This window comes from Dasypus novemcinctus, chromosome 13, assembly GCF_030445035.2.
Source record: "Dasypus novemcinctus isolate mDasNov1 chromosome 13, mDasNov1.1.hap2, whole genome shotgun sequence".
NCBI lineage: Eukaryota > Metazoa > Chordata > Mammalia > Cingulata > Dasypodidae > Dasypus > Dasypus novemcinctus.
Window position 1 is genome coordinate 13,317,153 of NC_080685.1, and position 20,457 is coordinate 13,337,609.

Genomic DNA, 20,457 nt, shown 5'->3' on the forward strand with positions numbered 1-20,457 from the left:
CTGGTGGAGGGAACTGAGGCCAGGACATGAGAAGGGGAGGGGAGGAGAAGGCCACTCATCAGGCACCACTAAAGTCCTGCTCTTTGCGAGGGACCCTGGCAATAACAGCTGGTAGTCAAGAATTGCGTTATGGTAGGGAGAAAAGAATCAAGAATGAAGTGGCTCCACGGCCAAAATTAAATTCATGTAGCTGACAAGATTCAAGAAGCCAATACCGCCATCTCAGCGGCACATCAGTGAAGGGACCCGGGTCAAAGCCTCGATGGAGAAGAGAGGGCTTCCCCCAGCTGCTCACCGACACCATCTTGCCCTCGGACGGCATGAAGGCGGGCCGGTTGCTGATGCGCAGCTTGGTCTGCAGGGTGTTGAAGTTGATCTCCAGCTGGCACTTCTCCTGCACCTTCGGGGGCTTGTGCTTTCGACGGTAATCCCGGAAGTCCTCCAGCTTCTTCTGCATGGCCTGCATGGTCTTCTCAGGGGTCCGATTCTCTAGCCAGGGGATGGTGCGACGAATCCATTCCAAAAGCTGCTCCCCAAACACAGAGATACTGCTGAAAGCTCCCCCAGCAAACTTCCCCCAGTGAAAAAATAGGGGTACCTAACCATTTAGAATGGATTAACTCAATGTTCCTAAAATTACAGAAGTGTGATTGCAAATACCCCTGACTAAAAGGGGGGGAAGGCACCTCAGGGCACCATGGCACGGCATACACATGGCAGTTCTGCCATTCACCCGTGGTCACTCATCACCACCCAATGATCCCATACACAGGTAGAAAACTTAAAATCAGCACAAGTCAGGTTTTACAAAAATGAGACTTTACAGGAAACTGAGGGACCAGACAATAGCAGACAAATGCTGGATGGAGCCTTCAAATGTAGAAAAAACCTAACGTGTGAGAAAGGCAGTATAATAAAATCAGCAAAGAGCTGGGTCTTGCTTAAAAAGTATTCATTTTTAAGTCAGCTCAAGTCTAATGAATTTATTACATGCATGTCTTGTAAACCTAGCACTGACTCAATGCCAAAGTGTATTTTAACATCTAGCTTTTAGGAAAATCTGCATGATTTAAGAGAAAATGGTAGTGGAATCCCTAAAGGTGAAGCAGACAGCCCATCTCTTGAATTACCACCTTGGCCTTCAAAAGGACTTGCTGACAACTCATTTATTTACACTGATGCCTACTGATCACTTGGAACATGTCATCAGATTAGAATACAAAATAATTCAAACAGAGCTATATCCACAGTTTTAGGGTCTGGGGAAGATAAAAAGAAGGACCAAGTAAGAAAAGGAAGGATATAATTATTAAGGACCACTGTCCCTTGGTCCTTGTCATGCTACAATCTGAAGTTTATCAGTAGCATGAAAACAACACTGCCAAATTGAATTTTTCTATAGCGGTAATAAAAACACATAAATTCAGTATCTTTATACTAGATTAATATACAATACAATTTAGGTAGATTTATTCCAAGTCTCCTGATACTTTTCCCAGTACAGATCACATATTAGCTAAATAAAGTCAGCAACAATTATTTGGTCTCATCTTCGGGTCCCTGTGCTTGAGTTCCATTTAGACAGGAAATGGCTGTGCACCTCATTCAGCCCGCAGCTTGGATTAGGAAACACAAGGTAGTGGCGGCAATAAGACTGCTCGATTGCCACGTACGCTGGCATACAGTATGAAGAGTACTACGCTAACCAAGAAGCCAGCTGCAGAGCTGAGCAAGGCACCAGAGAGACCCAGGCACAAATATCTAGGTCGGAGGGCTCTGTCTTCCCCAGGTTTCCCTCTAGATGTTTCTATACACACCCCAGGCTGAGCCATGTCCTCACAACAGGGTGGGCATGTTCCTTTGACACTGGGTCACTTGTGGAGCAAGGCTTCAGAATAAGGAGAGCATCGTATGTGATGGCAGTAGCCAACGAAGCAGGAAGAAAAACAACAACAAATAATGCAGCATCCTCCGGGGGCGTGCGGCCCTGGAGGGACACAGCTGAGGGTGGCATCCCATTCTACCATCCTAAAACGTGCAAACTGTCTCTACGCTTTGGGATTGCTGCAGAAGGCCGCTGGGGTTACGTGTTTGCCCATAATTAAGTTGCTACGAGATGAACGACCTCTGCGGTCAAGAGTATTTTCCTACCTGGATTCTACCTGAGATGGAAAAATGCAAAAAAATAGTAATACCAGTGACCACCGGTCTTCCCCCTCGGGGCCTCACCCACTGGGTGAGTGTGGATGGGCTGCAGGGCACCAGTTTCCTTTACCTCACTCGCTAGCCTCTCATATTCTTCCATCAGCCTCTCATTCTCTTGATTCACAGCAAGAACCTTACATATCCTGTTAGCCGCTGTCTCGGCCTGTAAAACACAATAGGTAAACAGGACAGCTCTGTCGACAGGAGGTGCATGCACAACAGCAAACGTGGCAGGGGCGAGGGACACGGGGCGGGTGGCGTGCTGTGAGAGGCGCAGATCCCAGGCTGGGGTGTGGTGAGACCGAGCGGGTGGCTTTTTAATACTAGGAATCGTTTCACACAGTTTTGTTTTGTTTTTACAGTTTGCACACAGACTTACACGGCAAGCTGAATATATGGTAGGGGAATAAAAAAACAGGGTGATACTGTTAGTCTAAAACAAAAGCTTTGTAAAACATCAAGCAAGTTAGTAACAGAAATATATGGGTGAAGGAAACCAGGCTCATCGGTCCCTGCGGGTCTCCCTGAATACTCCATCGATCTCAGGACCCCGGAGTAGGAAGGACATTTGCATACTTCAATCAAAGCAAAAATTACTGGGTCCTGAATTATACGCTTATTGGACTCGAGTTCACGGAAGGCCTCTTCAGCTGAAAGGAACACTTAGAATTCACTAGATAGAATCCTTCCACAAAGCTTTAAGGCTTTGCTTCCTCTACATAAGAAGTCGCTGAGGGTGGTAGAGAATTCTCTAAACTTGTTTTGAGACAAGGCAACTTGGGCTAGGATGGCAAGGTGCCTTGAACCACAGTCATGTGATGGATTAAGAAGGGAAACGTGCCTGTCCCAGCTTCCAGGCCACAGCCTGTCCCCAAACCTTGCCTGGAAAGCCCTAAGAAGGGCCCATTTCCAGGTATTATTTCCTGGTGCTAGTCCTAAGAAGAATCACAGAAATAACACATGCATTGTCCACCGCAGTCTGTTAGGGTTCTCTAAGGAGAGATATGTGAAGGGGCAAGAAGCAGAAACAGGTGGATGGGCGGAGAGCTGAGGGACCGTCCCCTACAATGGCCCTCAGGCTGTGTGTCAGGAAATGTGCCTTTTCTTTGGGGTTTTAACGGTGTTACCCCTTCTACTGTTTCTTTTCAAATAAGATTAGTCTTTCAAGATGCTAGAACAAATCACTGAACAGTGACGGCAATTTCTAGGTGGAGGAGAACAAGGCACCGAGAAGGCGTTCATTCTCCTTGTCAGATATTCCCTTTACTGCGCCATGAATGTGGCTCCATTTTCACAGCCCTTGTTTTTTCCTAAAGCACAAATGTTTCCCACAATTTACTAACAAAGTAAAAGAAATCTCTTAAAAGGGAAGAGACCAAAACACGTGAGGAACTACCGGTCGAAGCTGTTTAAAAAAGGTCTGAGTGTTCACAGTTTGGAACGTGCCGCAGTAAGCCATTAGGAAACACTTAGAAAGAGTCCAAGGTACGATGGGAAGCGCACAAACACACCCCCAGGCCCACACGCACACACGGCTAGAACCGCAGCCGAGGAGCAGCCCAGCACCCGGGTGGACGAGTGGCGAGTACCTGCTCTGCGCCCGCAAAAGCGTGGTAGAAGCAGGAAACGTATGTCATGATAGCTCTTTCGTCGGGTTTGGGAGTGTTCACAATGTCTGAAGGGAGGGAAAAATAACACAGAAAACACACACACACACATGAAGAGGAGAAACCAGGGTGAACAAGGCAAGAACACGTCGGTTTACAAGGGTCAGCTTCTGCGTGTTTCCTGGGCCCACATCCCCAACCTCGGCAACGGCTGCTGAAGGGGCTGGCGCGCAGAGGACCTCGTGCCAGCGAGGTCTGTTTCCTTGAGGCCTGAACGGAGGGCTGGCTTTCTCTTCCTGCTCTCCCTGACTCTTGGGTGGGTTTTGGAAAGACGGCTGGACGCGCTAAGAGGGGAAGCCACCCGCTGCGCGTCAGCCGTCCCTCCCTCCCAGGGACCCAGGGCCCCGCTCGTCTTTAGGTGGACCGCGTCGCTGCTGCTTTCACCCTGAGGAATGTGTGTCACTTGGCAAAACGCCGAGGATTCGAGCAGAGCCCCCTGCCGCCTTCCCGCCCACCCCCGTCATTTGTCGGCTGTCTGCTCTGTAAACGGCCCCGGTGGTTACCAGTGAGGCCACGTCGTTTCCCTGCTTTGTGTACTTACCACACCATTTCAGAAACCACCGGCAGTGGCAGAACATCTCAGGAGAAGGGCATGCCTGGCTGGTACGGACTATGCCCTTTGCTACCATTTGTATTAGCTGCTGAAATAACCACGTGGAAGAGAGGAAACACGCCTGTGGACACACATCCTTTTTACCTCCAGCCTGGCAGCACCATTTTCTGGTGGAATGCCTTTTACCCTTGTTCTGAAACCTGATTCAGTCCATAAACATTCCACAAATACCTTGTCATTCCCTAAAGTGAAACCTGGTCACCCGGTTTTCAGAGGATATTATTAGAAAGGATGTGGACTTGTGTGACAGTACGGAATCTTCTGGAAAAGGAACATAACGGCTTTTTACTGTATGGACAAAAAGTAAGTTTCAAAGAAAACTAGACTCAAAAAGACAGACGACTGCCTCCTCAGAATGAGGCAGGTTTCCTTCCTCAGGGGAGAGGGAAAAAAAGAGGAAAGAATTGAAAAAAAACTTAGACCCAGAAGGTGAGGGGTGAGAGGTGACTCGTGTTTGACATCCTCACCTTCTGTGCACCAGCAAAAGCATGAGAGTAACAGGAAACATAAGTCACTATGGCTCTCTCGTCAGGTCTGGCAGTGTGTACTAAATCTGTGTGGAGAAAAGAAGGATGACTGCTTGGGTGTTCTAACAGCATCCGCACAGAGGGGTGGAGAAATCCAAAGTCCTGAATCTTCACCCCACCCTCCCCAAGTTGTCAAAATCATGCTCAAATCAAAGAAAGCACACCTGTCAAGTCAGGAATTGCCAAAGAGAAGGGCATGGCTAAACCACAAGAGTCCCAGACTAGCAAGTGCCACGTCCACGGTGAGAACAAGACGTCCAGCGTGTGGGAGAACGCTAGCATCTAGGGACGCACACACTGCGCGCTCCTGTGGGCTTTCTATTGCCCTGCACTTCGAGGGCCCAGGGGTGACCAGGATTCCTGTTCCAAGTACAAAAAGAACGTGGGCACCCCCAAAGCCAAGCCCAGCAGTCACCTGAGAAAGGACTGTGGAGAAAAAGAGGGAAATGATTTCGTAGCGTTTTCAAAGCATGGTAGATAGTTAAGGAAAAGTCTTGCTAAATAACAGCTCGTGGATGAGTGGGTCGATAAGCCACGAGAAGACCCCATTTGGGGTTCAGGGACCAGCAGAACGAGGGAAAATCGGGTGGACAGCAGCAGGAGGGAAAGTGAAGGTCCGCCAAGGGATTACTGATAAAAGAACAGCAACGACAAGGCATTTTTCATATCACCCTGTGGTGATGGCAAGTCCAAGTGTCTCCGGCAAAGATACAGAGGGGAACTCACGGGGGAAGTGTGTTGGGGGCTGGCTCACACCTAAGCTGGTCACGTTCTTAGCCCTCTGCTAATAGATTTGTATGAGAAATTACTATACACAACAATAAGATGGCACGCGAGCATTTTCCTGAACCGTTCAAAAGGAAAGACGAAGCAAGTTGCGGGGCACAAGAATGAGTCACGCCGGAGGAAGAAATGAAGACGGTGCTACGGTGCCCTCAGCTGTGAAGGGTTAACAGAAGAGACGCGCCCAGGCCAGGAGCCAGAGATGACAGAAAACCTAAGCCTAAGAAGAACGTTAGCAAGGCTGGAAAAGCTAATGATGGGGACTCATGATCACCGTAAACACATTTTTGAATATGAAACTCACCCTCAATTTTAGGATATTGGGGAGGCAATAACGAACTAGAAATGAACGATCACCTATTTTCTCCTCTCTGTAGTAACCTGGCTGTGAATTCACGTGGGTCAACGCTGAGCAGTTATTTCCCATATGGACAGGTCAGAGGAGAGTCAATGCCAATGTAAACTTAGCTTCGGGAGGACAGGCACAAAGAGAAAAGGGAATTTTCTATGTCATTTCTTCCTTATTTACTTTCTTCTCCCAAGAGTTTTGGAGAGGCTATAAATAGAATTTTGAGCAGTGATGCAGAGGGTTAACACCCAGCAAAGCAGGTTTTCAATTAAAGGGCAAAATTAAAGTCCTAACAGAAAGATCACCCAAAATAAGGAGGAATGGAAAATGGACTAGAGTCAAGTTCTCTGCTTGGAGAACGTGATGTGCCTTTAGGGAATGCTAGTGTTAACAAGCACAGCAGAGAGGAACCTGTGCTCCTGGAGGACAGGCCCCATCTCCTGCATCAAATTATTCCCCGTAGTGTCCCTGGAGAGCAGGGCGCCTGCTCACAGCACAGGATCAGGAATGTTTGCTGAGTGAAAAATGAACCATGAATAAATGAAACGAAAGGATATTCTCAAGAGATCTGTGCTTTAAGCAGCGTGGCACAGGTACAACTCACATGTGTTCATCCCATATAAAAGGCACAAAAGGTATTTGGAACTAGTCGCCAGGATGAAGGACGCTAAACTGAAAAAAATATGGAAGCTCTTCCAGACCTAATTATATTAAATTTTAACTAATTAAAAATGAAATATTCAGATGGTACAGTGATGGCTAAATATTCCATATTCTTTATTTTAGTTCTATAACTTCTAGTTGGAAGGAAGGATTTTTTTCCTTGTGGAATCTCAACTACTTCACAAAGGGATTTATCTGCCAAACTTGTCTCCATATGGTAAGGAAAATACATTATGTAGTTGCAAACATAAACACAGGAAGTCTTTCTTTGAAATAAACTGAAGCATTCTGCTTCTTAACAGAAGTTATACTTTTAAAAAATGTATTTATTTTATTTATTTTCCCCCCACCCTGCTGTTTTTGCTGTCTGTGTCCATTTGCTGTGTGATCTATACTTTTTTATTAAACCCTTTCCTGAAAGGTTTTGAGAAGGATTTTAAAAAATAATGTATGAACAAGCTACACACGAAACTGTCTAATACTCAGGTGGCCAATGATAGACACTTGTTAGGAATCCTAAGTACTTCAGATGCAACTTGGTGTACAGTTTTACGAAGTCCTCCTGTAAACATATGTAGTCCATAGATTTTATAAAAATAAGTAAACACAATTTTTATCTCACCTTCGGCGTCCAACATTTTAGGAATATCCAGGTGCTTCTCGGCAATTTCCATGGCCAGGTTAATATTTCCTATGGGGTCATCCTGCATGTGAGACAACATAACCCGTTTTTAAAATTTTAAACAGAATTTATGAATCATTTTTGGGAAGAGACACTCCCACCCACCCACAAGCATTATTTTACCTCTTATTTTTCCCCCATCACTTTAAGGTGCGAGAAACATCAAAAATCATATAAGAACCACACAAGCCATGCATAATCCAAATCATAAAATGTGAGCTAAAGGTTTAAGAGTACAAATGCTTTGAGGATAGGAGGTAAATTGTCAAATATTTTCTCATGGACAAGAAAGAATAACCTGGACCCTTCAGAGCTTATTTTCAACATACTAATAACAATTTAAATCACTCTAAAAGAAATTTTGCAGATCTGAAAGGGAATCCTGAAGATCATTTAGTCCAACAGTTTTATTTTTACCATTTATTATTTAAGATAACAAATATTTTTATTTATTATTTTATTAGGAAACTAAAGCATAGAGAAGTGAAGGAAACATGCTCTAAGTAAAACTTTAAGATCACAAAAGAATGCTACAAGATGACCATAGAGAGAAAAACTTATGTTTCTGTGATGTTAAAGACTAGACAAGATTACAAAATCTTAAATTACAAGGGAAGGGAGCAGGTGTAGCTCGGTATTGAGGTCCTGCTTCCCACATACAAGGTCCTGGGTTCCATCCCCAGTACTTCCTCAAAAAAATAAATAAAATTATAACAGAAAATGGGGGAGAAAACTTTGTATATAAAATTGAGTTTATCTTCTATAAAACTGGTTAAATATGAATACATTAAAAAAAAATTTACCCAGAGGGTATATAACTGAAATACTGAAAAAATTAAAAGACATAATTTCTTGTTTTGATCTATGAAAGAAATTAAACATTATAAATCTAAAATTGCTTGGGGTTGTCCAAGATAGAAAAATAAGAATGAAAAGTCATGTTAGTCCAGGGGTGAACTTAATGAATTTTAATGTTAAAACCATTTAAGCATTTTAAAAATCTCTGCACTGTTTTGCAATGAGCATAATCGTCTTAAATTGTGAAACATTTGGAAAGTGCAGGCTTCAAAAACACATTCACAGTGCTAAATGAAGGAACCAAATTAAGCTTTCTAGCCTCAGAGTAAACAATTTTTTCAGGCAAAATTTTTTTCAATTAAATGTTGTTTTAATAAAGCATATAGTCATTTGACTGAAAGCAGTATAGCGTATCATTAAGTGACTCTTAGCTCCATATCTTATGCAAATGTTTGCAAAGCCAAATAGCGGAATAAAAGCTTTTTATAATATATATATATGATATATATATATATATGAAAGAGTGTGGCATTAAAAACAGGGAGTAATGAATGAATCTGAGACTCTGAAAGCTATCTCATTTAGACTGTAAACTTAAAGGGTTAAATATGGCAATGGAATATTTCCTGGCTCAGTAACTGGCTGTGTGACCTTGGGCAGATCACTAAATTTCTCTGTGTCTCAGTTTATTCATCTGTAAAAGTGAGATAATATGATTATCTACTTTATAGGGTTACTGTGTATTGTGAAGATTGAGTGAATATGTACGTGTGATTTGTATTTCATATGCATAATGCATGCCTATACACACACATATATATATTTATTTATGCCTATACACATGCATTTAGAAGTATCTGGTATAGCACCATTTAAGTGGCGAATTGCCACAGGTCCACTAACTTTTGAAATAAAAATTGACCATTATAAACTGCTAATGAAGCTGGATCTGTCCAGTACAATTCCCTCATTTTGCCAAATGACTTTGCCTATATGTGTGAAACATTTCAAATTAACACAGAGGATAAGAAAATACATGCACCCAAAAGCAAAGAAACTCTGGTTGCTCAATTGTCTTTTGCAATATTACAGTGTTGTAATATTACCCTTCAGAACTGAGTAAACTCTTCACGTGACACCCTGTGGTCAATGCAGACGAGGCCAGGGAAGGGGCGGTGGGAAGTGATGATTGAAAAGATGGGGACAGCCAAGGCATGCCTCTCAGACCAGCGTGCCACAAAGGTGAGGGGCAGCATGCAGCAGGGAGGGATTCCGTGCCAAGACCCGGAAGCGTGAATACAACCCCAACGGCCCGTTAAGCACACCAGCAACCAGAAAGTAAGGTGACGGAACCGGCACTTGGAGGGATGTTTATCAGGGGCCTGTGATGCTTTGAGCTTTAAATCTTTAAGGGTTGTTGTTAGTTCTTGGGCAACGTAAATCAACCACCATAAGATTCAGAAGGGGTACTTATTTCTTTTCTCCATGACGTTTTAAAACTACTTTAAAAGGAAGAATCCAAACCCTTAAATTTGAGACTTAAACACAGTATACCTTAAGCTGAAAGGGAGAACTAAGCTTTCTAAACGGACTTTCCTGCAGGGAAAACCACCACCACCAAAAAACACAACCAAAACGTCTTTCCTAAGGCGGAAACTAATGTCTTATCAAAAGGAAGATAGTAATGAATAACCCTTGTTGAGCAGCAAGTTGATCAACTCTCAATAAATATGTCGGCCACCAAAAAGCTCCAGAAAAGGGAAAGGGAAAGTTAAAAAGCCTTGGAATATATGGACTTTTCTTTCCCCCACAGAACATATGCTTCACTCCTCATATTTGCAACCTGGGAATGCAAAATTTCTCAGGAGCACTATGTAAAGCCTTCGGATTGAATCCAGACAAGCCCACAAACGTCTTGGTTTGGACACGGAGTGACGCGGCTGGAGGCCTTGTCTTTGCCCCGGCTCTGACAGGGAGCCACTTTCCGGGTTCCCCAGTGGTCCTCTCGTGATGGGACAGGCTTGCTGGGGCCACCTCCCTCTCCCTGACTCTCCCGGGCAGCGGCGGGGGGGCTGGGGTGCGACTCGTGCGGATGTGCTGGCTGGGGACGCATGCTGGGGCGCGGGGCCGAGGCTGCATGCTGCGCGGCCCGGAGGACCTTATTAAGCTTTGAGTAGTCAATGAGGTCAGGTCGGTGTCTGTGGATAAGGGCACAGAGTCCAAGGCCATCCTTCCAGCTTCACAGTGAGGGAGAGAACAGGAAACGTTAGTCAGGACAGGGCAGGGAGCGCTCCGGCTCCTGGTCAGGGGCTCGCCTGAAGTTTGGGGCCCGCAGTCCCCAGCCTGCTCCTTTCTGACTCACTGGACTAAAGGCCCCGGCTACCCGCCTTCTCCTCCCTCCAGCCCAGGGACCCTTCTTGCCGGGGCCTGCTGGGGACCCCTTGTCCCCTTGTCCTTCGCTCCAGTCACAGCCTCAGGCCGGCCCTGGCCTGGCCCCCGGCCCTGTTCCCTGGTTCTGGGGGGGACGAGGTGGCTGTGGCCTGAAGGAGGGCGCTGTCTCCTGCTCTCCCCGCTCTCCTCCTCTGCCCGGGCCCTGCCAGTTCTCCTGGAGCCTTCTTCCTGTTCCTTATCCAGGACCTGCCCTTGAACGTACACGAGGACATCTACCCCGAAATGGCCAGGGCAGACTTTCTCCCAAGAGTCCTTAGTGTTCTGAAAAAGCCACTTTAGCTCCTAGGTACTCCTCAGCTTTTCTCTGTAAGGTTACTCAGGGCATTTGTTCCTGTTTTAAAAAGGTACGGACAGGCAGGTCTCTAAGAGACTGGAGGGGAGGAAACCCATTTATCAGGGAGGATCTGGGTTTCCAGTCTGTTTCCCTATAGACAGACCCCAGCCCTAAAAATTCCTATGGCAACGCCAGGCTGGGAGCCTGCTGGAGGTGACCCATGGGCCAGGGAAAGCAGGAAGTGGGAGTTCTGTTTCTCAAGGGGAAACCCTAGATGAAAGCATCAGGGCTACACCGTGGAAGTCTACACTGTTGGCTCAAACTCGGGCCAGAGGACGGAAAGCAAGAAGTAAGAGGGAAGCAAGTCTGGCACCTCCAGGGTTTATTCTGGCAGAAGGTCCCAGCCCTTCACGGCTCCTCCCACCTGCCAGGCAGTGTGTCACCCGGACAAGGAAGGCTTCCCTTTTACCTGTGCCCTTTCTAGCCTGGCTCGGTGCCTGGTGTCGGGTAGATGCTTTCACATTTGTCTGACGAGAAGGACCTGCCTGACTTTTCTTTGTGCCTCATCCCTATCCTTCATTTATCTGCTTCTCCGTGGCTGCCCACCAACCTGCTGATGTTCATGCATCAGCACCATCCAGAGAGGAATACCAACTCCTCTACTTACACATCATAATGACAAAAGATCTTCATGAAGAAGACTGAAGCAAATAATAAAATCATATTATGCTTGGATTTCTTTTGTCCAGTTTCCCATAATTTTTCAAAATCAATTTCCCCACTTCTCTTGAGCTCCAGCTCAACAGGGCTGAATGACTAAGGATCTTTCTGTTTTCTTGCGCTGCTGCCGGGGGCAGAGGGGTCACAGTGCAACTAGTGCACAGGAGTTGGCCGCATCTGCTCAGGCCTTCCGACCCCTGAGAAGCAACAGCCATTCGTGCCTCCTCCTAACGACGGCTGAAGGTCAAAGTAAGGTACATGCTTACACGTCCAAGTCCTGAGGAAACATGCAGTGCTCCATCGTTTTTATTCGTAATCCAGCGCTGTTCTACCCAAACCTTTACCACTTTCCCCTGGGAGACCCTAAGCACCAAATGTTCTACACTGAGCTCTCCTGCATGGGCAAATGCCTCTCAGTCGGGAGGAGAAAATCACTAGTGAAAGTAAATACAGCTGTCCCTACAGCCCACGGGTTCCAGTGAGAAGACGCAGCTCCAGGTTGCTTACCTAGTATGGAAGTTCTGAATGTTTACATTTCTGTAAGGCGCAGTTTTCCTCTGACACCAAAGCAGCAGCCCTTCTTTGGCAGAGGTTTCTGTAACAAAAGAAAAAGTGTCCAGAGGAAAATACTGCTTAGTTCACACATCCGCCAGGCGCCTTTCAAACACGCATTACCGTGGTGGCCAATCTCCGAGAGCATCGTGTCTTCTTGCAGGTCTTCCTGCACCTGAGCCCAGTGACTGATGACACTTAGGGTTCTCAAAAGTACAATGCAGGAGCACCCACAAGTTACAACATTGAAAAAGTACTAGAACCAGACTTCTGGGCTACTGATAACCTTGTTTATGAAAATTTAAAAAAAAATATGTGTAGTTTATGCCTTTCACCTGTCACTCATCTTATTTGTAGCTTACGTTCTTTGGTCAATGGAATTCACTGTGTGAGGTCATATGTCTTCAGATTCATTTCCTTACCCAGTGATTTTACAATACTTACAAGGATTTTATTGGTGAATTTCAAGTTCAGCCACTTGAGTTTTGACCAAGTTAACCCCCCCCCATTTTGGAGGCCATGGAAAGGGGCTGCTCGGCTGTCCCGCTGCTGGAGCACAGGTACCCAGCTGCCCCGGCCACTGCGCTTCTGAGTCCACCGCTGCTCCTGATGAGGCCAGTGTCCTCAGGTCTGCTCCCAGCCAGTGGCAGTGTGGTGGGGGTACGAGTGCAGGCCAGTTCCTGCCCAACACGGGACCCCACAGAGGAGAAATCTCGGCTTCAGGACTCCCCAGGAGCTTAGTGGGAAGCAGCTGAGAGCATGAGAGGCGGAGCCTCTTCTCCCAAGCCTTCCCATCCCTGCTCAGCCACATGTGGGGTCAGACCCGCCCTGGGGTCTGACAGCTTTCCCAGGGGTCTCCTGCTCCCTGTCCTTGGTCCCTTACAAGTGCTTCCCCCAACCAACCTCTGGCACGTCGGATCCCATCTTGGTACCTGCTTCACAGAGGTCCCAAACCTACATATACCTAAACAGTTCCTTAGTTATATAAAAGTTCCTTATATAAGCTATGATTCTGTCCATATTTAAGAGCTAGCAATTTAGAGAAGCCCTATGAGCACGAGGACTTCTCTTAGGAGGGGCTTGAGGTTGATTTTTCTAAAATCCAAAATACGTATTCTCTATCTCGCCTGTCCATTCTAGTTCAGACTTTCCCTTGACCCATAATGCAATTGAAAGGCACACCTTTTGTGCCAAAAGGAGGTAGGCCACTTGACCTACCAAATTTCTATCTGAGCATATCTGAACACTCTTGGGCTATGAATGCCAAAAAGGTTATCTCCTTACTCCAATCAAAGCTGAGCCTCCCCCGCCCCCATGCCCATTTTCAGCTGATTTCAGCAAAGGCTATCAGGCCTGTGCCAACTGGATGCCTGGTTTTGGGAAACTCCATCCCTAAGGTGGAGGTGACCTTGAAATGTGGTCACTGACACACACGTCCACAGGCAGAACCAAGACCTCGGCTCTCAAAAGCAGGTCATAAATTGGTAGTGTCACCCGCCATTCCATCATGAAAAACTGTGTCTGCACCAAGAAACCCCATCTATGCATTTATTTAGGGACTGCCTTCATCCACAGATACACTAATCTTGTACTTTCTGGGGTTTTTTCAGGATTGAGCCCGGGACCTCGTATGTGGGAAGCCCTGAGCCACAATGGCCCCCGAGCTGGCTTTTTCATCTGTTTGCTTGTTGTTTGTTTTTAGGAGGCACCGGGGACCAAACCCAGGACCTCCCATGTGAGCAGGAGCTCAACTGCTTGAGCCACATCCACTCCCCAGAATTTTGTCTTTGAAGAGGCCCATCATTCTGTTGAGGGAAACGACGTCTCCTCAAAGAGTTCAGTTCTAATCACAATGTCTTTTTCCACAAAATATATATAATTAAAGCAAATAAAAATGATTTTTCTGTAGACATATAGAAACTAAGTGAGGTTGTTAAGAAATTATTCCATAAAGCTCAAACAAATGAAAATATAAGTTGAATTTATTATCTATTGTGCTGGATGCTGAAGACTCTGCTTGGAGGAGGTCTGCTTGCACAGATTTAGGTGCTTTGCTAATGAAATTGCTCCTTTTTAATGTTTCATTTCTTACTAGTTTTTTTTTTATTGTTTCTTTTTTATTTAATAGGTAAAGGACAATCTCCCCAACAAATGGTCCTGGGACAACTGAAAATACCCATGAAAACAAAGAAACTTGACCCTTGCCTCACACAAGTTCACCTTCGTAATATTTATGGAAAAAAGATTTGCAAGTTCAGCTTATGCAACAGCATGAACAAGGTCTTTAAAACTAGTATTTTTTTCTTTAAAGTGGGTTCGACTGTTTACATGCTTAAATTTAGAAGTAAATAAAAAGTGATAAAGTGATTACAAATTACTTTTTTAACAAAGCAGAAACCTTTAAGAAACATCTTATCGTTTCCATCAACAAAATAACATTTTTTTTTAAAGCTTTCAAATTCACACTATTTACAAATTCAAGTCAATGATCACCCCTGAGCCCGAACTGTTAATTTTTTAATGTCATTATATCTTAGTTTGATTTCAGGTGACTTAAATGGATCTTCAGTGTTAGGAGGGAATAATCTCAATAGATCATAACCACCTTAAAGGCAGGTAGGTTGAATCCTCCAGCTTTTATGTCACATGGCACAAAGTTCGGCAGGCTGTGGTTTCTCAATGTATGATGACTATATTAGTAAATAAAATCACTTGGAAAGGCCAGACTCAGAGGGCAGTCTGGCCTGGGCAGAATTAAACACAACACCTCCACCGTCACCAGCTCAGGAACATGGTGATGAAATTAGGGAGGTGGATCAGTTCAGGCTGCCGTCCAGTATATTCTGCAGCTATACGTCTTGTGATTTGGGGGCTAAATAGGCAATGTTCTAATTTTAAGAAAGTCAATTTGACACTTTTCAACAGTTCTCAATTCATCAAAATATTTGGGAATGCAGTGGGAGTAAAAGACTAAAGATCTTTATCTTTAGTGGCAGTGCTAAGGATTAAGATTCCATTGCAGTGACGGAATAGTTATTAGGCAGAAAGACATAATGACAACAGAGATTTAGAGATTTTGTTTCTTAAAAAAAAGAACGTTGGATTTCAATAGATTACTTTTTTGCACCTTAAAAAAAAAACCTGTTTCAGCTGTAAGCCTAAAGAATTCTGTCACAGTTGTGAACTTATCATAAGTAAAAAAGAAGCTCAATAAATTCTCATTTTAAAAAAGTGACTTCTATTCTGAACATGTGCTCATCATTTCCAAGATGATTCCACCCCCAAGAATGAGACAGCTTTGCCAGCGTCTTTTCCCATACAAATATAACACTTATGAAACCCCAACTCACATATCTTTCATTCAATTTTCTAAGTGACTATTCAATTTCACAATACCTTATTGAAATATTTAATTTATACTCTTAATACAATCAGATTTTTAAGTGTGTCTTTTACCTTCAACTGAAATATCCTGAATAGCAAAGCGGAGGATGATGGTCCAGATCATACCCAGGGTCATTTTCACATTGCCGTCCACAATTTCTTGGGGCAAGAAACACAACAACAAATGAATGCCAAGACCACATCATCAGTCTATAACCTTCTGTTACGGGGAAGCTTTGACTTCAGAGCCATTAGAAACTATACATACAGAAAGACCAGTTTATTTTTTGGTAAGCATCACAGTACGTCTAGTTATAAATGCAGTATTCATAACCAAATGTCTCAAGTTTAAATGAAGTCTGAGTTCATAATAAGCACCAAGCTTGCATATGTATTATCACTGAAAACAACCCAGGAGTTTCCACAACCTTAAGACTGCATGAGCGCCGGTTCTGAATAATCAAGTGCAGACAGCACAGCCTCAGCACCATCCTTAGCCCGCGCCTCTGACAGTGCTTCCCCACTGGCAGGTGCTGGAGTCGGTGACGCATAAGCAGGTGCAGGGCCGTCCCGGCTCCTGCCGCCTGACCAGGGCCCCTCATCTCCCAGGAAGGATGAAGAGGCCGCTCCCTGCCTGTTAAGCAGTTTGTGTTAAGGCGCCGAAGTTCTGCCAGGTTCCTGCCACCAGTATAAACGAGGAGGAGGTGGACCCCGGTCCTTGTAGCCTGTCCTAGGGCCTGGCCTCCCCTTCACTTACCTTCAGCCCCGATTGACACCAGTTTCACACCTTTGCTCGCTATGTAATCCAAGGCTTTGTTGACATTAGCAATTTTGTGGAATCGCATTTTCCCTCGGTCAGGTTTGGGCAGCCTTTCCCCTGTCGGAAGAGAGAATAGTTGACCTGTTAGGAGTTGTTAGGAGTTATTAGGAGTTGTCCTAAATGCTACTGCAGGGATAGATGCTGGACATTATAGATCCTGCCACAACCCACTGAATGTACTGGGGTAGAGTGTAAACTGTGATGTAAACTATAATCCATGCGGTGCAACTGTGCTCCAAAACGAATTCACCAAATGCAATGAACGTGCCACACTGATGAAAGAGGTTGTTGATGTGGGAGGAGTTGGGGTGTGGGGTCTGGGGGAACCTTTTATATCTTTTAAAGTAACGTTTTTCATGATCTATGTATCTTCAAAAAAAATACAATTAAAAAAAACCAACAACAGAATAGTGTCGTCATAGAGGAGATGACCCTGTGATGAGGATCAAGATCTAAAATTCAGAACCCTGGCTTTCCTAAAGTAGAAAGAGTTATCTGACTTTTTCTGATGTGCTCCTCGCTACTCTGAATCAAAACACAGAGGGAACCCTCACCCCAAAAAAACTTTCAAGCCCAAGTAGACCAGCAGGAGTCACCCTCTGGAGGCCACATGCTTTGCGGACCTCCTGGGAGAGTCTGGTTTGGAGAGTGAGCGCCCTTACAAATGAGTAAAGAGACGATATGTGGGTTATTATCCGGGAGCATTCAGAGCTGCTGGCTACCGCGAGAGGAAGTCAACATAGCCTCGTTCAAATCACAGGGGTTCTGCCAGGACCTACCCCAAACCCCTGATTATGAAGACAGGAGGATTAGAGGAGACAGGCTGTACTGCTGTGCAGCACACGTCTGCCAGGGTGAGCTGTCCTCTAAAGTCTAACCCAACCAACTGGAATTCAAGACCAAACATACCACGCGTCCACCCAGTATTTTAACTTGTGTTCTCAGAGTTATGCCAACATGTACCCTGGCTTTTTTGGGTGCAAGATGATTTCTGGGATACACATTAGCTGGAGGGGCTGGCAATGGTAGGTAGTCATATAAATATCATTTTTTCCTCTTATTTCAAGGTGAGGGGTGCAAATATTTTGAGAAGCCAATTTAAACAGAATTCATTCTGTTTTTACAACAGAAAAAGAATTCCAGGCAGACTGTTCTTTAAAAAGGATTTCTTTGCCAATGATGCCACATTCTTTCCCAGTCAGGTTAAAAGGCAACTTAGGATGCAATCATCTTTAAATAGGTGAGTATCTACTGATTGCTCATAGACGGGTAGGAACGGGGTATTGCACCCACGAGAAATGTTTTTCCACCAACCTGAGATGACTTCCAAAAGCAGCATGAGCTTAAGACCATTCCTGAAGTCCTCCTCGATGTTCTCGATTTGGGTGCCAGCTTTTCTTAGGTGGGAGTTACACCAGGCAGTGAAGGTCTGCGACGGAAACCAAACACTGCTTAGCACGGGGCCATCCACAGCCAGACTGCACCCTCAGCCCCACTCATGAAACACCCACTGCCACGCACATCCTGGGGAGTCCTCAGGCCTTCCAGAGAAAGCAGAGAGTCTGATGGAAAGAACCCTGTGAGTCCCAAAGGAGAGGCTTTACTAAAGAGGCTTTACTCTTGAGATAAAATTCATTCATTCGCTATACCAGCCTGAGGACCTTCTGCTTTTAGTTTAAAAAGGTACCACATTTACTCCCCTACCTTCACCTTCTGAAAGCCTTTTCCTCTGTAGGAAAGATGGACTAACTTAGGATGTGCCTATTCCCTGCTTACAACCAAAATAAGCTTGCTTGCAGAATGGATGAATAAATAATACTTAAAGAATGTTCAAAATGTCTTACTTTAGAGCAAAGAGTGGGTGATAACGTGCAGCACAAAGAAGAGAGGAGCGGCCCATAACCATTAATTATCTACAACTAGTTTATCCTGGATGAACAACAGTTTTAAGCTAGTAACTAAATCAATTAAACAAATTTGCAGTGCAGTCATTCATTTAAAAAAATAATAATGCTAATGACCTCCTAACGGTATGTTCCAGGCCTTGGACTAGACCCTGGATTTCAAAGACCACTAGATACAGCCCTGCCCTGGAAGAGCTCACAATCTAGCCATGCTAACAACCTACTAGAACAAACTTCAGCTGAAAGCCGGACTATTTATGAAGTGGCATCCAAAGTCATTCTGTTTATTTTTCAAGATTCCTTTAACTTGGCTTCCACTTGCGTACTCTTTCCTGCCAAAACCAGATTAGAAAGGCAGCAGGCAGCTGCTGGTTAAGAATGCAAACTGTCCCTTAGTCTCACAACAGCTGCTGGGCTTAGGAACAAAGTGCCTGCCTGGCACTTTAAATTGGGGGGAGGACACAAATAGGGTTTGGGCTAAAGATTAGAAAATCAACCTCTCAAAAACAGGCTGCTTCCGAGTAAGACTGCAAAAGACACAGGTGTCCATAAAAATGATTTTCCCAGTAATAAAGAGGATTTTCCAAGCCTAAGAGTCATGTGATTGCATTCAATTCTAGAACAAAAATAAAATTCAGGCTGTTTCTTGGATTTTACTGTAATAAATTTTACCTTGAGAGCCTAAACTAATAATTGTTTCTTCTAAAACACATCTAAACCTCAGTCAGGTTTAAATAGAAGAGGTACTCTAAGTCATATATACTCTAGATCTGAGCTGGTAGCTAGAGCAAATGGTAGCCATTAGCCACATGCAGCTATTTCAATTTAAATTAATTAAAATGAAATGAAAGTTAAAATTCAGTTCCTCAGTTGCACAAGCCATCTTCCAAGTGCTCAATAGCCACAAAGAGCTATACTGGACAGTGCAGTTCCATCATTGCAGAAAATTCTATTGGAAAACTCTTCTCTAGATAATTCAGTTTTGTTTTCTCAAACTAAGATCATTATAACAGTCCATTATTTATTTATTTAAATATTAATGACATTTATTTACTTTAGAATAGGTAATACATTTCCTGGGCTCAAAATTCAAGTAGACAAGAAGGTTTAAAATAAAAGCTTCCTCTTACCCTAGTTCCCTGGCCCCCCAGCTTCCCTCCCCAGAGGCAACAAAAGGCACGAGTCTCCTGTGTGTCCTTTCAATGATGTCCTATGCCTCTGTAAATCCACAGACATGCACAGCATCTTGTCTCTCTCTCTTTAACACAAATCATAGTACACACATGGTTTTGTACCCTGCTTTTTATCCACTTAAAATATATAACCCAGAGATCATTAGATCAGTTCATTCCTTTTTTGTGGCCGCATAGTATTCCACTGTTTTGTAAATACTACAGTCTACGTAACTAGCATCCTACTGGTGGTCATTTAGGTTGTTTCCAGATAATGAAGTCCTTCTGGTAAAAGACACCCACAGTCTTTTCACAGGCAAAACTACTTTAAAGGGGTGTTATTTTTGAGCCCTTGATACTGATGACTATGTTTATAAGCCTGTGTGCCTGAATATGAACTAGGTCTAGAGCTGCAAGGTGCCTAAGAGTTACTTCCTGAGAGCCTCCATGTTGCTCAAATGTAGCCACTCTCTAAGCCAAACTCAGCACATAAATGCCCTACCTTCTCCCCAGCATGGGACATGACTCCTGGGGATGAGCCTCCCTGGTGCTGAGGGATTACTACCAACCACCAGCTGGTGATGTAACTAGAAAAAGACGTGGAATAAAAGGGTCAACTCAGACCAGCAGAATATCTCAGCCTACATGTAGGATCATGTATTAAAAACTGCTTTTTGACCTTGAATAAAAGGGGGAAATGGAAAGGATAAATGAGTTTATATGGCTAAGAGGCTCCAAAAAAATTTTGGAAGTCATCAGAGGGGTTGCACTTATGCACGCCTCAGCAGGGTACCAGAGACAGCCAAAGTGGATACAACCCCAGGTACTGGTTCTCCTGAGGGCTACAGAGACCCACAGGTTCTATGGTCATGGCAGGTGGCTCTGAAATTCAG

At 44.5% G+C, this 20,457-nt stretch overlaps 1 protein-coding gene across 1 annotated transcript in view; it reads right to left on the reverse strand.

Moving 5' to 3' along the window:
- Positions 1-20,457, reverse strand: part of ACTN2 (actinin alpha 2) — a 72,465-nt gene that overhangs the window by 23,802 nt on the left and 28,206 nt on the right. Inside the window, 9 exon segments of the mRNA XM_058309494.1 lie at positions 296-526; positions 2,276-2,368; positions 3,795-3,880; positions 7,430-7,511; positions 10,446-10,524; positions 12,240-12,327; positions 15,741-15,827; positions 16,426-16,545; positions 17,803-17,917. Of these exon segments, the coding sequence (XP_058165477.1) occupies positions 296-526; positions 2,276-2,368; positions 3,795-3,880; positions 7,430-7,511; positions 10,446-10,524; positions 12,240-12,327; positions 15,741-15,827; positions 16,426-16,545; positions 17,803-17,917 (981 nt within the window).